The sequence below is a fragment of the Notothenia coriiceps genome, unplaced genomic scaffold (genome assembly GCF_000735185.1).
Source record: "Notothenia coriiceps isolate Sejong01 unplaced genomic scaffold, NC01 NC01_scaffold00017874, whole genome shotgun sequence".
Lineage (NCBI taxonomy): Eukaryota > Metazoa > Chordata > Actinopteri > Perciformes > Nototheniidae > Notothenia > Notothenia coriiceps.
In genome coordinates, this window is record NW_011350575.1 from 32,902 (window position 1) to 54,004 (window position 21,103).

The following is a 21,103-nucleotide window of genomic DNA, read 5'->3' on the forward strand; positions in this document are numbered from 1 at the left end:
TTGCATATTTAAACTGCACAAAAGACTTTGATATTCCGCAGATGAAAATAAACGTGTCCGTAACTAAATATTTATTATGTTGAGCTCCACATTTGTTTTTGAGCTAAAATAATGTATTCTTTAAATCTAGCATCATTTAAAATGTTTGTATTGTCAGTGTGGGAAACACAATAGACATGCTTGATGAAAGTGATGGACTGTCTGTGAGGGGAGAGTGCCACAATACTTTGTCTGAAATGTTCACATCTGTGTTAAATTACTGAGCCTTTTGGATGTAAATCATGAGCAGTGGTTTGGGAATTACCAGAAGAATCATGCAGTCCATGCACAAGAGGAAACATCACACAGCGGCTTCTTGTCTTGTTGGCTTGAATTCAATATTTAGCAATATATGGTAAAAACTAATTATATGTTGTCCTACACACTGTATTTCATCTAGAATGTGATAACTGTAGGTATGAATACATTATCTAAATCACAAACTATTCCACACACTAGGTAAAGTTAAAAACATGTCAGCAGAATTAAAGGAACACTTTGTTAATCAAATGCATACATAGAGGCATCCTCATATACTACTTTTTCTTTACAAATAACTTTCAAATTTGAACCAATATTCATTTTTGTAACTATGGTTGCGCAAATTGTGTTGTGAGAAAGTGTATTGCTCTCATTCCATCAGAATTAGCTTATTCAACGGCATCCAGACATACATTATTAGGCATTCTAGTCCATGCAAATCTCTTTCCCCGGAGATCCGAGCACATTAGATACGGAGCTATCAGTCGCCTTTCCCCCTGACGTTGTTGTTTGCTCTCATCCAATGATAGCACAATGAAAACACAGGAAGCAGCTGAGAGCAATGGGCCTGCGATCGATGCCTCTGTGTCAGACTGTAAGCTAGGTGATATCTTAACGCTACCCTCCTCACTTCTCACCCCCTCTTTCCCTCCAACAGGCAGTCAAGTCTCCCTCTACCGCTAATGTATCTGAATGCAGAGTCATCTAGGGCCGACTCGCAGCAGTCGATAAATACTGGAAATGCTATCCATCTCTGAAACATCACTCCTTCACTTACTGTAAGTGCGCATCACTGTGGGCACTATCCCCATATGCTGACAGGGAGGAAGACAACACCAGGCGGCCCGGCTCTGACCGAGCATCACCAGATGAAACCACAGACATAGTTTTCACTACTAAAATTGCATCGAACAGACAGCGTGTCTGAATTGGGCTCTTGATTGTAAAATATGAGCTGCTGTTTCAAATCATTCTAATAATAATTTAAAAAAAGCAGACCTTATGGTTGACCTTAGGATGAAGCAAAATGGTTCTTCCTCGTATCTTCTAAAAACTGCAACATCTCTCAACTTCAATTTTGGTATTTATTACTCCTGGGCAACGGACTAACTGAGCGTTCCACTGGCAAGGAGAACTCATTTCCAAATTTCAATAGGAGTCCTAGTGTAGGCGGATTAACACCAGCTGAAAGTGATCATTCATGTCAGGAGCGACATCTTATAAATATTCTATTTAAATAAAATATTTGACATAACACATTTTAATCATAATACAAAGTAATATAATATTGATTAAAACCTAAAGAAAAAATACTTAATTTTTCCTGAATGCTTTTATGCATGTTGCTTTGAGTCTTCTTTAAAGTAAGTCAATGTTAATCTTTGCTTGTTAAAAATGAATTCCCACACTATCCACAGATCATGAAATACCAGTTTTAAGACTAGATCAAACCTCTGAATACACCTGGTGAGATTTAAAATTCTGCACCTGATTTATAAATAAGTAACAACCTCTATCTACTGTATCATCAAACTTCTCAAAGATCATTCCTTTTTTTCTGATCAATACTGTAGGCCTTAGATAAAGCCTTCAGTAAGCACACATTAGTAAAATCCACACAGACTTTGTAGAGAAGTGTGGATTTTCTGAAGATAATTGCATTCTGTTGTTTTCCGATCTCTTGACTCTGGCTGTTGGCTGTTGGCTGTGAAACTGGAAACGTGTTGGCAGGAGCATCTCATTAGACTGTTTCTTCAAACCTTCTGCTCTCTCCATACACTTTTGTAATATGAAACAGCAATAACCAGTCTTGGTTATTGTGATCAGAAAATATCAGCTATAGATTTGAGCTTGAAAACTATTACAAATTAGCCTACAAGTAACATTAAAGGTGGGGTATGTAAGTTGGAGAAAAACCGGCTTCGAGATACACTTTTTGTTATATTCCATGGAATGCTCTTAACGTCCCGATAGCAATGAATATCTGAAGTGCTTTGACAAAAAATCCATAAAAAAAACGTCATCTGTGGAAGCCGTAGTACTGTAAAAAGCACAACCAATCATTTTAGCTGTCCCTGCTAAAGTAACTGGATGGCCTACCTGCCTGTCAGCCTTCCATCTGTGCACAAACTTATCTCGTGCCCTCATTGGTCATGTGCGCGTTCGTTGGAGGAGGGGCTCTGTAAGGAAGTGGCAGATTTTCTCCGGTCGTGTATTTTCAAATTCTAGTGCACTCGAGCCGGTTTCTCAAACTTAGATACCCTACCTTTAATGCAACAGGACTAAATGCGCAGAGTGTGAAGCAAATTTAAAAGCCAAGTCCACCACAATGGAGCTGCAACAGAAAACCTATTATTGTTGGTCTGTATTCAAATTACACTGCTCTGTTAATGCTTTGAGCAAAAATAATAAACTTCATCCAATGTGCCTGAATCCACTGCATATGTGGATGCAGATCTAAATAAATGTATCTCCTACTCCAAGCTACAATGGACATTTGTTGCGCTGATTCAGGCCGTACAACGACAATCAAACTCAACAATACAGCAGTAAGGCCAGCTTATGATGTAAATACTGGAAGTGCTTTGCTATACTGCTTATTATGCACAAATTAGACTTCTTGCCATTGAGTCTGGCAGCTGGGCGCATTGGGTTTAATTTTTATTAGGAGTTTTCAGTTTTTCCTCTGCTTTGCAATAAAACAAGATTTTCTTAGAGCACATTTGCCAGGTGACTTCTCAGGTCTTAATTCCTACAAATACATATAACATTCACACCTTTATTAAATGTAGTCAATTTGAATGATTTCTACCAGATGCTTACCTGATCTGACTTCCACTGAAAAGCACAATAAATCAGAGCACTTTCCAATAATATTTTGAGTTCACCATAGCCTCCACAGTCAGTGTAATTAATGGCGCCAGGGGTCCTGTGAGAGGGGGACCAGCTGCTTGTTATGTCTTGTCACCAGTCCCACTCTCTTTGACACCTTCGGCCACGTCCCTCTCTTCCGATGCCAGGAATACTGGTGTGGTACTGCTGGGTCTGAGGACTCTTTGTGCCCACCCTTAGAGAACAAACACTATTAAGACTCAACAGCGTGCCCCTTTGCCCATCCCCAGAGTGCAGGCAGTGCCAGCGTCTGTAACTGGAGAGCAGAAAGCAAAACAGCTGCTCCCAGTCTATCCTGCATCTGCCACAACTGTGATCTCATGGAACAAAGCGAGAATGCAACCACACGTTTCGCATGAGTGTTCAGTCACACTCCAGCCATTGTCCTGTTCCGCACACACACTCTGGCTATATCTTTTATTTTTCTGCTGAAACACACCAATAAACATGGGAAGGATATTCATGTAACCTTTTTTAATCCATCATTAGTCATTGCTCTGATTTTTTTTTCTTTAACTCTGCCGAATTGTGAGACTTCCATGGCAGAAATGAATCCGGTGTAAACCAGTTGATGGTCAAGGCCACTTTTTGAGTTGTTCTGACTGATTGACGTTTTTTTTTTTGGTAACTGCTGTCCCACTGACAGGTGTGCGAGAGGAAAATGGCATCAACTACCAATTAAACTGATACCACCTGTTTACAGATATACTTTTTATCTTACTCCACATAGGTACAAGGTCACTTTGATTAAGTAAGGGGGCTTGTGATACACATGTTTAATGTTCGCAGCATAGGGCAATAAAAACTGCCTTTATGTCCATGGTATGGGTCAGGCCCAATCCTACATTTTTCAAAATGCAAGAAGAGAAAGAATTGGACAGTAAAACTGATATTGGGCAGCGTTGCGACAATATGATATTTCAATCTGCCAGTCAAATTAAAACAAACAAATCATTTGTTTGATTAAGATATACTGAATAGAAAACAATTTAAATGCATTAAATAATTGTATAATACCACGATTAGAGATTTTTTACAAGTCAACTTACCACAAGTGCTTTCCTTCAAACATCAAATGGCTTGAATTAATTCTACTTAGAGTGCAAGCTGTTCAGTAAGCATGCATTCAAAAAGGCACAAATGTATAGCTATAGACTGATCATTAGTAGCCTTTCTGTGTCTTAAGTTGATCCACTGGCTTACACAGTTAAATTCCTTTCATTCCGTAAGTCAAAGCTTGTGCAGTCTGTGTCTTGATGCGGGAAATTGCAACTAAAAAGAAATCTACTTCAAACTGACTCACTGTAATTGTCATTCACAGATCATTCAATGCTCTTTGACACAATGAGGCGTGGACAGCACACCTAGTAAGAGAGTTACTTAAATGCAAATTGTACTAATGTCCTTTGTTTCAAAAGTATAGACCAAAGCAAATTGTTACAGTGTAGTGTTTATTTCTGAAATTCTCTTGGACACCTGTTTTACCTAGTCTTTTAGGCAAATGCCATTTATATTATGCTCATAGTATTGATCAAAATGGACACCTGCTTTAAAATGATAGCCAGTTTCATGAAAATACAATAAGCCATATTTATTTTAATAATTTTTTGTAAATATTTTCTGTGTTAGAGAATAATACTAATATTTGAAACTTTATTGATAATCAGGGATGTAAATGTAACATCTCTTTGTCCTAAAATATTCAACCATACTGTAGTATTTCTAAGCAAAGTAGTGAAAAAAATGACAGATGCAATTCAATTCATATTTAAACTGATTTATCAAATGTGCACTAATAACTTGCCTGCTGATGATGGATCGTAACAGAGCATTACGTCCAAGCATTCCTTCTTAACAAAACATAATAAACAGCCGACAACAACATAAATGTTAACCTATTTTTAGAGACTCCTGGCTGGCTGCATTGAGTAGCTGACATCTCCCTCTAGTGCAGTTTAGTTGGATGAATACAGTTTGTGAGTCAGCAGCAGTGAAATGTCTACACAGGCTTGACATACAAGCTCTTCTGGGACTGACATTTAAACTGGAAAACAAAATGGGCAGTTCTGCCAATCTCGACCCAACATAACTACTCCTTTATGAGTCATTAAATCTGACACAAATTGGCCTCCACTTGTATTCAATTCTATAGTTAGATGTGGTGAGGCATGCAGCCAGTGTGTGCATGTAGGTATGGCAGAGTGTGAGTCCACCAGACAGCCCGTCTAGGAAGGATCAATACGGGATTACAGACAAATCCCTCACTTCAGACTTTGTTTTTAAGTGTGTACGATTCTCAAGTGTTAAAAGGTTTCCCCTCATGAAGCCAGGTGATTTAAGGAATCTCCATCTTGCCTGTCAGACAGTCAGATACATGAACCATGTGCTTCTATCCATCACATCTTTTACATAAAACAACTAGGCAGAACAACAAAACCATGAAGATTTGAAAGGGATCGCTTCCTTAAAGATGCCTCATTGCTGACCACGATCTGCCATCCCCAGGTGTGTCCATATAGAGAATAGAAAAATAAAAGAGAGGCAATCTGACCCACACTGTTTATTTGACATCGCAGTGGAAAAGGTTGATTTTGCGAGCTCCAGGGAATTTAAATAACTGAAAGTGATGATTGACAGAGTGACACTAACACCTCACTTACTTCCCTTAGTTTCTAAAATGTTTCTGCAGGGATGAAGGCACTTTAAACTGCCTTCCAAAAAAATGGATTTGGTGCCTGCATTTTCATCACAAAATCATACGGAATGAAGCAAAAGTACATATAGCATGACATCCAACTTCCAGAGGAAATTCTTATAATCCTCGTCTATACACAATGGGAAATAAAAATGTAAGGAGGCCCACACACACACTCAGGAAAAATCATAGCCAAAACAGTATTTCCTAATTGACAACACAGATTGCCGTGAAGCCGAATTATTGTCTTTGCTCTGCTAATTCCGGAGCTTTTCAACTTTGAAAACAACACCGACAAACTATCTGTGAGAGGGGAACACACATCTGCCTCATCTGTCAACACATCATAACTGAGCCAATAACAAACGCAGCTCCCAGCGAGGTGGCAGAGAGGTCAGTCGACTGTGTATGTATGTCTCTGAGCAGAAAGAATGAGTGTCTACTCACACAGCATGGATTTGCTCTCCAGGTCTACGCTCAGCCCCCCCCCCCCCCGACCCCCTGGGAAAACGAAGCCACAGCGGGCAACCTGAAACCCAATGATGTCATCCGCAGAGAGCACGGGCTACCGGCAGTCAGTGAGAAAGTGCACCAAACCTAAAGTCAACATCACACAATTACTGGGGTTAATTGTATTTACAGTAGCACAGCTGTGGTGGATTAAAGGACTTGCCGATAAAGTATGGTGTCTGTGTAAGGAGAGCAAAGAGACGAGAGGAGTGAAATTATTCTTGATCAGACTAAAACGTCCACACTGTTCCTTGATGTTTCTGTTTTGAGTGAGGAGGACAAAGAAGGATCAATGTGCCGTGATGGGCTGAGAGTCTGCAGGTTTCAATTCCAACCTACAATAAGACTTGGCTTTTTTTTCACTGATAAACTCAGCTTCAACCACAGAGGATAAACTGATGGTGGTTTGTTCGAAGGAAAACCAGCACATTATTGGCTTTCCATGGCACATGATTGCCCCTCATAAGCAACGTTTTCTTACTTAATGGCAACTGTTTGTAAGTGTATGTTACTGTATACTGTAACAAGGCATTACTGATTGCATATGTATTCTCTTTTAACATTGCTAGGTTCAAAAGGGAGAGAAAACTATTTGCCAGTTTGCTGAGGAGGGCTGGACTCCGAGGCCGCTACCACTGAAGATTGAGTGCTCCTCTAAGACGTACAGAGTGGCCTCAGTAGATTTTTTTATAAAGCCTTGCAGAAACAAATACCACAATGCAGAACAGATTATATTTATTATATATTTTATTTAAGATAAACTAGATCATTGAGTTTTGTATTCAGAAAAACACAATGCATCTTTCTTTCATACATTAACATAACTCCCCATTGTATTTCTTTTTTCAGTCAGTGGCTGCTCGATTATGACAAAAATCATAATCTCGATTATTTGGGTCAATAATTTATATCACGATTATTAAAAAAGATTATCCATTTACTTTGAAAACATCTATTTATTGAAAAATAAAATGTGAACAGTATGTTTTTAACAGTTGATTACCCTGAACTTTAAGTATAATTCAACTGAAAAACCAATAAAAAAAAATAAANTAAAATGGAACAGTATGTTTTTAACAGTTGATTACCCTGAACTTTAAGTATAATTCAACTGAAAAACCAATAAAAAAAAATAAAAAAAATAATCGTTTTATTNTACTGAGATATTCCTGCTCCTTGTCTCCAATGGAAGAATTGATGCAACATTATTCCCGAGTCACTTATACCTTTGTATATCATGTGTCAAAGAATTCAAGATCAACCTTTCATTTTAGGAATATTTCATCTGCGGTTTTGGCATTGTTTTCCTTGCTATTGGTTGCTTTGAAGAGTTAACTGAAAGCCAAAATGTAAAATATCAAACAGTGAACTAAAGAGCAGCCATAGCCGTGCAAGCTTCACATGACAACTAAAAATGAGCTTTGAAATGTAACCATGTGACCCTGCATTCCCTCTTCACATATGTTTATAATTAATGCCAGGATGCTGTGAGGGGAGCGTTTTGGATACTGAGTCCTTTCTGAAATGTTTAGGCTGACTGGGTTAAGTGTCGCTGAAATGTCAGGATGCTCTTCTACAGTTCTTATATTATGTTTTAGCACATGTCGATCAGCAGTTTTTACTTTCTTATGATCTGTTAAACTGCTATCTGAAGGCTCTGACGAAACAATGTAAACAGCCATGGCAATTATACACTTTTTATGGTTTCTGTTTGTTTATGTTAGTCATCTGGGCTTCTTGGCCTTCAATATGTCAAATGTGTTCATTTTGGGTTGTTTCACAGAAGGAAATTTGGCTTCGATAGACAATTATATACAGTTGTCTGACTTGAAAGGCAATCTTACACTCCACTGTTTAGATGACACACTCATCTTTTACAAAAGAATGGGTTGTGTGTGACATGTTTGCCTCTTCACACAGAGCATAAACCACGCACCATCACTGGACAGCTCTCTGATCAAAGCCTGCCAAATTCCTTGGTGATGATTCCCCTTCAGGGTCCGATATCAGGATCAGAGGCTGGAGCACTGAGACAGCGTACTCAGTCAAACAAGCCATATAACATTAATTTGCCATGCCAGATCCATTGCAAAGGCACACATGCATCCTTGTGCATGCAAACATGGACCAAGACGGAGCACAGAGACAGCTGTCCTGTCAGCCTGTGTCTAATATAGACAGACTGTGGGTGAAGAAACGATTGGACGCAGTGAGACATCCATTCAACTCACGGGGGGTTGAGAACATCGGGATGATGATGAACTCTATTTGTACTGGGCCCATAGTATTAACTTGTGTCCGTGGACAGGAGAATTACAGCCTGCTTGGGTTTCTGAAGTAACATATCAACTGAAATAATAGATCGAGAGCAGTTCAAAAACTGCGTCTTCAAAGTCTTACCAAAAACTCTAATTTATGGTTGTGAGACATTCAGTGAAAGCATTTTCATCCACACATTTAATTGTAATATTATTTAAGAAATACTGAAACCCATATTGTATTTCTTACTAAGGGGTAGTTGTGTAGATCAATATCACGTTAATGTATTTACCGTAAAGATGAAGCTATAGCAACAAGCAATCCTTTTAAATATCTGATTTATAAAACCTTTAGTTTATTTTAATGAAGTGTCCAAGAGGGAGAATATATTCATTTTGGCACACAAGAGGCAGAAAACGTAAGAAAAACATGTTCTCTACAACCCCTTGAGAGGTCTCGACCAACAGGTTGAGAGCCACTAGACTGAACAACATTCTTGCTACTCAACAATTCATTCCTCTTCCCCACACACACACACACACACACACACACACACACACACACCCACACACACACACACACACACACACACACACACACACACACACACACACACACACACACACACACACACACACACACACACACACCCTGGGGGCTTTGTCTTTGCCAGAGGTTCTCCCAGCCCCCTTCTATCCTTGGATCCTTCCTCCTCCTTACATTTTAGGGACTTAACTCCAGCTTGGCCCCTCAGGACTGTCTGTCTCCCTTTGCTCTGTTTAGCTTGGTTTAGGCCAATTTACTGCCTGCAGTTATAATGTTACCAGCAAACTGTCAAGCCACCATGAGAATATTCCCACAAAAAAAACACGATGGTTTCTATGATCCGCAGCTTACACCGACACCAATACTTAAAAAAACAACTAGTGAGAAGGACCTGTGTGATGGCTGCCAACCGTCCTTATTGACAAGTGATGACCATTAGCTTAACTCTGTTGTTGACGTTGGTTAGATGTGATGCCTCATCAGTCAGTCCTGTACGCTTTGGATGAGTCCCAACCAAACCTGACTCAAGGAGCTGTAGTCAGGTCTGGGAAAACAGCCGCCACCGGCCCATCCACACTCAGAGAGCAGCCCAAAAAAACTCCTCTTTGTCCGAGCCTGTCAGCGCGACTGAAGGCCTCCTGTCTGTGATTGATGACCTGGGTTTCGGCGTATTATTGAAGCCGCCGACACGTGTTGGCTCTGTTGGCTGGGACTTGTCTCTGCCTTATTTAGTTTACATTATTCTTATTATTTCTCTGACCAACCCAGCTGTTGAGTGCATGCATGTGTGTGAGTGTGTGCACACAGGGAGGGGTTTTCCATGCCCTCAGTGGTCCAGGTATGTGTAATGAAATCTTGGGTTCTGTTTTGAGAACCCTCGGAGTTCCAGTCCTTTCACATTTGAGGTTTTTCTCCCGTCTCCCCTTCCCTTTCCTTTCACCCATGTGTACTCCCATGGTCCACCCAAGGTTACCTACAGCTTAATTTGGACCACTTTCAAAAAGTAAAATAAACATAGGTTTTAAAAGGTGGGGAACACCCACCATCTTGACCACTCTGTGTACAAAAGCAGAAAACAGTTATTGTAATTGCAGAAAAACTGCGCCTATGTGTTCAATTCAAGCCTTTTCAGCTCAAACTTGAATCTGGAAACCAATAAAGCCACAGATGTTGGCACTCAAGACAAAAGGCGCTTATCTTCCAATTTCTTGCCAGTAAGAATCATGTGCTCAGAACCGGGGCAATCGTTAATTAAACTTGATCTTTACAAGAAGCACAAGAGAACTACTGTTGTGTTGTTTAAAGCTGCATTACACAGGTGGAGGAAAGGAGGAGCAGCTGTTCGCTCAAACAAATGTGAGCACCATCACTCAAACACGCACACACACACACCTCGTAAAACTTTAGGGAGTGAGCACGAACTCTCAAACAGAGACGTGCTTGTGTCTGTGATAAAGGGTGGTTTAGAAAACTGTTCTGGTTGACTTGAGATTCAGATTAAATAATGTTGACATGATTCAATTGGACGAAATACTTCTCAAATATGATCAGGTTAGTTATCTTAAGTATTACTTACAGGCTAGTCACTCAAATTGAAATGACTGACATAAAATACTCATCACCCGCTCTATGCCATTTCAGCATATGATGATGTGACTGATGTGTGTTGACAAGCAGAGGAAGGAGCTTGTGCAGCACTTAGGAGGCCAGAGAAGTGCTAAACAAGAACGAACACTTGAGTCTTTATCGTTTGTTAGTCTGATACTCTTCTAATACTGATAAAATGGACAGACAGACAGTATTCAATAAGTCAATGTTTCTACAATATGATTTAATACAACTAAGGGCTTTATACAAGCAACTGTATTACTGAAAATAATGTATATATATATTTCTGAAGAGATCCAATAAATACTCAAAAGAATAGATTTTTTTCAGATGACACATTTTCGATGCTCTGTGGTCAGATGTGGTTGACTGCAGGAATAAAACAGAACAAGCCTTCCTCATACATACATGTAGCAATAACGACCAGAGCAAATACTCTATACAACCAGTGCATTATATAAACTAAGAAAGTGTTTTATCCTCTGAAACTGTCTTCTGATCCCTAAATCCTAATCTGTGTATTCTGGCATGCCAACGTGCACTTGTACGAGGCCATTCATGTGTGACAGCAGATCACCATGTGCGGCTACGTACTGTAGAGGTAATTAACAGCTGTTTGCTCTACACCTGCAATAACAATCCAGGCTGTAGCAGGTTAGCTAGCTGCTACGCTCTTTCTCTGGATTGTAATCCGATACAGCCTCTCCTCTACGTAAATCTCTAGGAGCCACCGAAAAAGGTCCAGACTTGGAAAGACAGGGAGAGGCCGCTCGCTACTCAGACTGAACAGAAAGCGTAACTAAAGATGAAGGAGGAATGAGTGATCGGTGTGGATAACCCGTTTCACTGCTGAGAGTTGATTTGAAAAGCAGAAAGATACCTGGATGAAGTCTTTGTTTGAACTGTAATGTTACAGAACTATTTGCAAATCAATTCAACGGTATAAATAAGAATGATCTTTTTCAAGCTGCTGAAAGTGTTGTTTTTCTGCATGGATAATTAAGAAAGTCTGTTTCTGTATTCTTCAGTGGTGCCAACTGTTAAACAAAGCCCACAAAAGAACTTACTCCCGATTACAGACACTGCCGAGGTAGGTCATATGAGGCTGAAAGCCAATCACTCTAGCTTTCCTTTTATAGCTATATTTATAGCTATAAAATTAAGTTTAACCATCTGCATTTTGATATTTTCAAAGAAACATAAGACACCCAAGAAAGCTCCAAAAAGGACAAATGATCGCCAGTCAAACTGCAGGAGATCTGGTGAAAAATAAGAATAAAAAACATTCAAAATGTCACTGGAGAAAGTCTGGAAAATTCTGACAATTCCTGCCAAAATACTATACTGCTTCAGTGAAGAACAACAGCTGTCACGTCAAAAGTATCCACCAGGGATGTGACGAACATATATAGAGCAAACCTGACAAGGATTGTGATGTGATTGCTTGTTTCTAGAAATAACCAGTGTGCCATTGGATGCCAAACATCACAACAGAAGCTGAAAATAAACTCATATGAACTCAAAAAACACTGCACAGCTGAGGTGACAGTGTTTGTACTACCCCTAAAAAGGTCCTTACACACTGAGCCAATTTTCGGCGTCGATAGATGTCGGGCCGTCGATGAGCGTCGTGTCGCCCTACTCACATTGGTGTGTACTGCACCGTTGTGTCTTTTCGGCCGTGCCGAGACCTTCCGCCGCTGATTCGACATGTTGAATCGGTAGGCAATCGGCTAAAGAAATCACTCTGATTGGCTGTTCAGTTTAGCGAATCACTGCATGAGAAGCGAAACGGAAGTGAGGGACCCAAACAAACTATTAAGAAGGCAAATCTGAGATTTCATTTAACTCCAGCTCTCGACACAGGTTCGGGAAAGCCCCATGAGCTTCTCGTTGTAGAGTGAAAATGGAACGCACACGCTATTTGTTTATATCACGCAGTCTGTTCTTCGTCTCTCGGTGTATCACGCAGTCTGTCTTCCGGTTGTTGCCTCTTTTGAATGACGAATACACACTACCGACGCCTGCTGGTAAGGAGAGTTATTGCCACTCATGCATGCGCAGTTCGTATGTGCAACTTGACCGTCGGCTGAAGTCTTTGCGGTGTGTTCCAGTGTGAAACATGACCAAGACGTGAGGGGACGTGAGGCGACGTTCTGTTGGTACGTGTTCTTTGGTGTCAGTTTGGTGTGTAAGGAGCTTAACACTCAATTATGTCCTGTTGTTCCAGGATGTGCCAGAGTCTTTAATAAAAGGGATTAGTGGTGCTAATAAGATATGTCACCCAGAGGGCGGACTCACCTGCTCTGATCTATGTAAACCCCTCTTCTTTTGAATATTCACTGCATCCTCCTCCTGAAATGCAAATCTCTGACGTCAGCGCATTTCCCTGCAGATGGCCTCACAGGTACCTCTTTAAATGCCCTCTGCCCTCTCACGAATCTATGGGGGGAAAATGCACACATGAAACCCATTTCACAATCTGTCATCAAAAACACAGGGCTAAGCAACAGGAGAAACACGAACACGACTGAAATTGACTGCATCTGTTTCTCCCTCTCCTCTCACAGTCTGACTGGCACTTGCTGTCACTTGCTATTTAGCGGACAAGCGCAAGTTCAATTGCAGAATCAGATACGGTGCAGAGTAAGGTCTTCTGTAGAGAAGACGGGAAAGAATTCAGAACAAAGCTTTTCAGATCCATCTGTTGAAGGATCAAACTGTCGAGGGAGAACACATTGATATGTTTTGAGTGCGGCAACACACAGAACCCCTTCTTCACACAGATATAAAAGAAATATAAACATTAAGCAAGTGTCACAAAACATTCTCCGGTAACCTTGAGCCAATATTGTATCAGCAAAATAACACTGAGTCACAGCTGGGTTCTGCACAGAAATAACACTGCAAAGAGTTTCGAATCTCCCACTTTCCATTTCAGCTGAAACAGGTGAGTTTCAGAGCTATTCTGGGTGGTCTGGGTGACCTGTCCTTTCTTAATAAACCTTTAAGTTAGGGTGTAATTATGTGCTGACACCCAGCCTGCTACCTGCTTGTCAGAAGTGTGTGTGTGTGTGTGTGTGTGTGTGTGTGTGTGTGTGTGTGTGTGTGTGTGTGTGTGTGTGTGTGTGTGTGTGTGTGTGTGTGTGTGTGTGTGTGTGTGTCAATGAGAGAGACCGTGAATTGTAACATTTGCTATAAAAAATGTTTTTAAAAACACAGTTCTTCAAACATACTATGCATCAACTTCAATCAAACCTTCAAAGAAAGTAATTGCATGAACTATTGTTATCATCTGTTTTTCACATGCATGCAAACACACATACCCTCGCACACACAGCTGCCTTTTATTTGCCAGGATCCAGCCGCAGATGGTGATACAGTGTGAACTTTAACACGCGGATTCTTGACATTCTTTACGGGTGTGAGTTACTCTCCGACTCAAAGCGGTGCTTGGCCTCGGCCCTCTTTGCTTTCCTGCCAGCAGGTCACTGTCACACAAGGAGTCCCAGCCAGCCTCTCCCAACATATACAAGCTGCTATTGTCCTTCCTTACGTACAGTAGCTCTGCATGGGTTTGGCTCCTGACTGTACAATATGCAGCTATGTTGGAGCTTTGTCAGCATATTCTGCTGTTTATGATGGGTCCTGTAGCAGCAAGTTCATTGCTTAATGTAAAAGGAATGCTTATTAAACGATGCAGCACGCCTGCTCAGTGCTCACTGTTGAAACGATAAGGCAAAAATATATGGGTTCACTCCACTAACAGTAACAATGATTTCTTTGTGCCCAAAAATGTCCTCATACCCCTGTTTTTACAAAAGACTAATAGCATCCTATGATTTGTTACTACGGTTTTCTGTAGAGGTGTAGAGGTGTATACGTGAGCGTAGGAAGTCATAATGTATTATCCATCGCATCCATTAACCTCTAGTTTATAACAAATTAAGCATCTATAAAAACACATATAAGCCCCATCTGTAATGTTTTAAAACTGGTTATTTGTCGGACTTTGTTAGATACAAATGTCTAATCTTTCATACACATGAGCATACATTGACAAGCACTGTACTTCTCTGGTGACTGACTCATATGAAATCAAAGCTTCTGAGAGTTTCTAAAATGTACTACATTCTTATCAGATGTTGATCTCATTCATTTCCGGCACTCCAGTCGGTAGAGGGAGCCTGTGTCTAGCCTGATACCTCACAGGAGAAAACAGGATTGTATTATAGTCGGTGCGGTTTATTTTACATAGCCACATGCTCGGCAGAAAGTCAATTAGCTTGCCACTTTGGAGGCAAATTGCTGCCGCAACGGCAGTACGATCAGGAACACATACGCACAAAACACACACAGATCAGAACTGCCAAATACAACCTTAACTGCAGGAGAATCAACACTCTTGATCAATACAGCTTTTAGCTTTGGATTCACTTTCTTCACAATATTATTTGTGAATGGATTGTGCATTAGGCAAGTAAAACTACTCAAATATATTTAAGAGTTTATATTGAACATTTGTCAATATGTTTCAGTTTTACATTCAAGAAATTGCAAAAAGCATGTGCTATTACATTAAATTCATAGGAATTGTTATAAAAGATGAAAAACAACAGTTAGAGTGCCTGAGAGCCTGACTCACCCTCCACACATAGGACATCGGAAAGCATGCTGTCACTGTTCCCAGACAAAGCTCCAGTACTTCTGTTTCTCTGGAAGAAAAATAAGTGGAGTTATTAGAAGCAGCTCATATGTCTCCCATCTATAGCTGAAAGGACTGAGACTACATTTCAAGCTCAGGTCACTTCCCCACTTTGACTTTCACCGAATCTTGCAAAGTACCCCTTATCCTCTTCTGTTCTTCGATCTTCAATCACCCCACTCATCCTTTAACTCTCCTTCTTTTTTTCTGCCTCTGTGTCTAATAACAGGATGTCGGCTCTCTCTCACATGGCTGCTGACCTTCCAGGCAAAGAGCAGAGTAGCTTGCAGCTTGAAGTAATTCCTGTTGCCTTCATTTGTCTCTCATCAGCAACTATAGATGAAACAGAGAGCGGGGCTGCTGTGCTTAGCTCTGAATGAATTGTCATAGAGCCTACAGGTAAGAAGAAGATTATTCCTAAGTGGAACAAGATCAGTTGCATTGCGTCTGTACTTCCGAGCGGATGGGAGCCAGAGGCGGTACAGGATAATAATCTCAGTGATCAGTTTAAATCGAAGCTGAAATTCAAACTTAAGTTAACTTTGCCACAAAAGGATTTCCCTGACTATGGTCAAAAGAAAGACCACAATACTTGTGAATACAATACTGCAATACTGCAAATTTAAGCACAGGACTGAATCACAGGCAGCATTTGTGTTGACAGTGTTGTTGTTACAAAGAAAACACGGCTGTGTCTTTCCTTTGGTTTGTATGGTTGTGCATGGGAGATCTAGCCTCTTGTGTAAGTCTGTTGGAACTGAACAGATCACCACAGGCAGAAATCAGAGAATAAATGACAGATGGAAAAGACATACCTTCGGAAAGCCTTGATATAATGTTCGTTTCTCTATCAGTGGAGAATAAGAAAGTAAAGGAAATATCCTGGCAGATGGTAAAGACATTGAACAAAGTCCACTGTGACAGTTTGTCTGTTGAAATACTCCACCATTTGATCCGTCTGACAGTCACTGTGCTCATATTACATGACAGACTGCAATGAGCTGGAGTGTGAGGTGATAAACTCAAAACTCCAGTATTACTTTTATTCTGCTTTCAGGCAGTGCTCTTCAATATCTAACATCTTTCAAACTTTCTGTCAAAAACCTCCCCCAATCTGCTCTCACATACCCGCTCATTACCTGTCCGGTCCGAAAATACTGCTCCCATTGAGCTTGTTAATATGCACTAAATATCTTTGCTCTGATTGGCTGGACTCATTTCCTGTAATTATAAGGAAGGAAACTGGGGTGATGGGTCGCAGCTTGCTATGCTTAGCCCTGTGGACAAACCCAGACTCAGGCCAGTATCTAGCTATATCATAAGTGTTGTCCATGTGTTTATGTGCATTAGAGAGTTAATAACCGAGTGTGTTTAACTGTGTGTGTAGGTGCCTGTGTGTGTGCGCCTGAAGCTGCAGGTATATGCTCAAATTAGCTCCTGTTTATAAAAAGGACAGATTTTTTTGCAACATTCATGTGATGGTAATTCTGATGTACTAGTATTAGTGGAAATGTCTTGTTTGATCTGACCTTTTGGTATAAAGTGTATTTTAACAATCCATTCAACAATCTTTATATGTTTGAGATTTGTTTTTCAGGAATACTATTGTCCAACATTGTACTGAATACAGAGCTCGTAAGGACTCTATCTTACAGGCCTGCCTTTATGCTGCAACCATAACACTATCGGACACACACACACACACACACACACACACACACACACACACACACACACACACACACACACACACACACACACACACACACACTGTATTAGCCATCATTGCTAGAGTCCAACAAGCTGTAACACTCAAGTCTGTGGTAGACCACAAATGGCTGCCTTTCCATGCACCCTCACTTGACATGCCATGCCCAGCGTGTGAGCCTAATGACGGGCGTTACTCCTGCCAGGGGCAGAGCCAGGGCAAAGGCTGGGTGGTGGTTTGATCACTCACTGTGTGTTTAATATTACCCAAAGACACTCACTCAGCTCTGCTTCAATGAGCTCCTCTGTCCTGTGGAGTCAGAGGATGGTTGGTGCTCTTAAAGACAACACCACATACCTGCATTAGGTGCAGCAGCACGTTGTCTCACTCTGCCCGCAGATGCTGATGTAAACGTCAGCAACTCAGTGATGTAACAGAGATCAACTGGTTCACTGACAGTCTGATAAACTGCAGAGCACAGAATTTTGTGCCATGCATTTAACAGTCAAGCGCTGCCTTTGACACCATGCCACTATACATCTTAATTCGTAAGCTTGCTGCCAAACATGAACACACACAGTAGGTTTTTCCCTGTAATGTGTTTAACTCCCTGAACACTGATGATCATTACCAGAGATGTAATTGACAGTGAGCAACAGGGCCTGCCTCCTATAAGTCAATTAGTAAACTTATTTGATTAGTCACTTTGCGCTAATGACTTATTTCCAAGAAACTTATGAGAACACTTCTCGTAAACACGAGATTTAGAAGTCGTGCTTAGTACGATTCTTCTAGGGAGAATTTACAGTTCTGTCAATTACATCAACTATTTGATTAGTCAACAACATGTTATGAGTGTTAGACAAGGACATCCCAAGAATCATAAAATAATACCATAAACATTAAGTTTATGGGTTAATCATAACATGGAAGCACCAGTTGGGAAAACAATCTCACTGCAAGATCAATAGTAGCTTAAATGAATATTAAATGATCCTAATTAGATTAAATAGCCCAGTTTAGAATAACAAACATTTGGAAAATTGAAATCTGAACATCTACAATCCACTACCAACTGGGCAAACTTAATTTGGTGATTAAGATCATGTGATAGGATCAACATCTCTAGAAAAGCCACTCAACAGATGTTGACAATAATTAATTAATTATATTATGTTTCACAGTCAAGAAAGGCACAAGAAAACGTATACATATGTTAGATTGTTCCTACACAGAAATTGTTCGACACTAAATAGGCCTATGTGCTTATTATTGTAAACAAACCAAACTCAACTCCATCCTATCCTAACGCAGTTTAGAAGCGATAATCTATCTCGGGTCAAACGTTAAATTGTACTGAGTGGCGATCCTGACACCGATAAGCATCATCATCCCCATCATCATCACATACTCCACCAATAACACGGTCGGGGGTCCCGCAGCTGCTGCCAGCACCAAACTCCGGGCAGGCATTAATAAGCACTTCGGTTAAATTCTAATGGACAGCAGCACGGAAAACAAATTACGGACCCCTGGTTTCAGAGAGGAAAAGGTTGGTTATCATGAAATGCAGCTGCGGCGCAAACCTGTTTTTATTGTGAGTTAAAGTATGCTTACCGTGTCCTTCTCGCTTCAAACGCAGCTCAGCAAGATCCCAGTTTGTGTCGATTTGATCTCTACCGTGCTCCGTTTTGTTTGCATGCGTGCCTCTGTCTTGTGGTAGACTTTTCCAAGTGTACCACGCGTTATTTGAGGCTGCTTCAGTCGCGGGTCTTCCTGCGCACAGCTCCCACCTCCGACGTCTTTGAGAAGTGCAGGTAATATCCACTCAGCTCTGCACTCCAGGTACATTTTCCTTCCATAGACTCGTAAAATAACTCAATTTACTCAACACTGTATGCGTTTACTGCTCTCCCTCATGAATAAATCACCTGGAGTGAATTCCTATATTGGCATAATTATCCAAGTCTGTGTGCCAGGTGGGTGTTTCTCCTGTCCCGGTGGAGATGCACATTTCCCTCTCACTGCAGGTGAAGCATACTGGTGCCTGTCTGCCAGCCCAATAAACTACTCTAACTAAAGATGTATAATGCACATAAGAACTAAAGAGGGATCGGTTATTTGCTGCAATGCTTTCTATGCACTTACACACATTAAAAGTGCAGCATACACATCATAAACAACATATCTGCAGGAGGAAGAGTTGCTTTAAAATGTGTTATTGTCCAAGTCAGCTACAAAGAAAAGCTTTAGATAATGTAAAGGTATGTAAACAAGTTTAATAACATACTCAAGAGCTTTGATTGTGGTATTCAGTGTTGAACCCTTTTATTGAAAGTAAAGAGAGGTATATATTTATGCATTGTATCCAATGTCATTTAGTACATAGACTGCAATGTTCTTTGTGTAAGACAAAGGGAAATGAAATATATATCGCTTTGTGTTAATTGAATAATTTCATCAAACATAGGACATATTCAACATAACAAGGTCCTGCCGCACTGCCACACCAGAGGGTCCAGTTCCTTAATGTTTAAGACAAACAATGACAAATATTTCAAATGTAATGCATTTTATTAAAAGGAATGACTTGTATGGAGGTATTTACTGGAAGAATACTTTTCCCCTGAACTGTCGGCATAACAAAATACACATAAACAACACAATATATTATGGTTTCCTTGTGTTGATGACCAGACTTTTTTTTAAATATGTTTCTTAAGCATGAAACTTGACCTGCACAGTGTCTAATTTCCTCACTGCTGTGCACATTACTGTGTGTGCTTATTTCCACTGGGAATTGTTACATAGCACATTACTTTAAAACAATAAAACAAACAATAATATAATATTAAAATATCCCATTTTTTGTCTATTTGTTGCCAGAACACATGTTGACTGATCAAGTCTTGTTTACAAATAAATAATTTACCCCTTTAATGTTAAATAATCATAATTTCTAAACCTTTCACTAGCTTAACAGATAGTATATTGTTACACATCAATACTTTTTTCCGATATGTGACCCCCGAGGGGCTCAGTAGGTCATTGCTGTAAAATATCCTATTCTGTGTGAAACAAATGCCCATCAAGAGCAAATAAAAAAGCACAAATAAAAATCTTACCAAAAACTTGCACAGAAATGGAACTGGCAGGGGGCCAACAGTGAAATGTACTCCATATTCATCTATAAAACTGACTGACATAAAAATGTAAAAGCAAAAATAAGTTTATAGAGGAACCTCTGACCCAATGTTAGTTCTGAAAACAATTCTGAAAATATGTATCATCTGACTGAAATATACATTGCAGTTCAACTGACACCAACCAACTCATATTCATGGGAGGCAGGTCAGATGTTGACTGTGTGGGCGTGTTTCTTGCACAAAGGCTTGTCTTTTTTGGAGAAGAACGCTTGACCTTCCAGACTAGCAGAGCAGACCTGTGGAGAGAGAGAAGAGCTGTGTTGTTATTCACATAAAAACATTTAACTTTAACCCTTTTGTTGCTTTTGAAACTTTCTCCTGGACCTACCGCGCACACAAAGCAGGTGTCATGCCAGGTGGATCCTAGAGCCTCCAGGAACTTGTCCCCTGCCTCGATGGGGAAGTCACATCCGTGACAGCTTGACCCAAAGAGGTTATAGTAGTCTAAATGAAAAGCATGTTGATAAATGTTATTCTGTTTACACACATGGCTTTATTTACAGCATTGTAATTTACTAGCGTGGGCTTCATAATGAACCTTTTTCACAGTATGGCTGCCCGTCCTCCATGTGAAATGTGTTGCCCCTGATTGGCTGTTGGCAGGCGGCACAGACGAAACAGGACACGTGCCAGGTCTGTTTCAGGGCATTCATGACTTCCTGTGGAGAAAATAG

General features: G+C 40.4%; 2 protein-coding genes across 9 annotated transcripts in view; both read right to left on the reverse strand.

The window, feature by feature from the left end:
* The window catches only part of LOC104950677 (bone morphogenetic protein receptor type-1B), a 49,708-nt gene extending 30,697 nt beyond the window's left edge, over nucleotides 1-19,011 (reverse strand). Inside the window, exons 1-3 of one of the 4 annotated variants that reach the window (XM_010777222.1) lie at nucleotides 18,841-19,011; nucleotides 15,456-15,525; nucleotides 13,112-13,252 (exon numbers count right to left, since the gene is read on the reverse strand). The gene's annotated coding sequence lies outside the window, so the exon portion shown is untranslated. The remainder of the gene's footprint in view (nucleotides 1-13,111; nucleotides 13,253-15,455; nucleotides 15,526-18,840) is intronic. The other 3 variants (XM_010777224.1, XM_010777223.1, XM_010777225.1) reach the window with 3 other exon arrangements.
* A 510-nt stretch (nucleotides 19,012-19,521) lies between these two features.
* The window catches only part of LOC104950678 (PDZ and LIM domain protein 5-like), a 39,157-nt gene continuing 37,575 nt past the window's right edge, over nucleotides 19,522-21,103 (reverse strand). For all 5 annotated transcript variants that reach the window (XM_010777228.1, XM_010777230.1, XM_010777227.1 and 2 more), the window contains 3 exons: nucleotides 20,968-21,088; nucleotides 20,758-20,873; nucleotides 19,522-20,665 (listed from right to left, as the gene is read on the reverse strand). In XM_010777228.1, coding sequence (XP_010775530.1) covers nucleotides 20,576-20,665; nucleotides 20,758-20,873; nucleotides 20,968-21,088 — 327 coding nt within the window. In that variant the 3' untranslated portion in view covers nucleotides 19,522-20,575. The remainder of the gene's footprint in view (nucleotides 20,666-20,757; nucleotides 20,874-20,967; nucleotides 21,089-21,103) is intronic.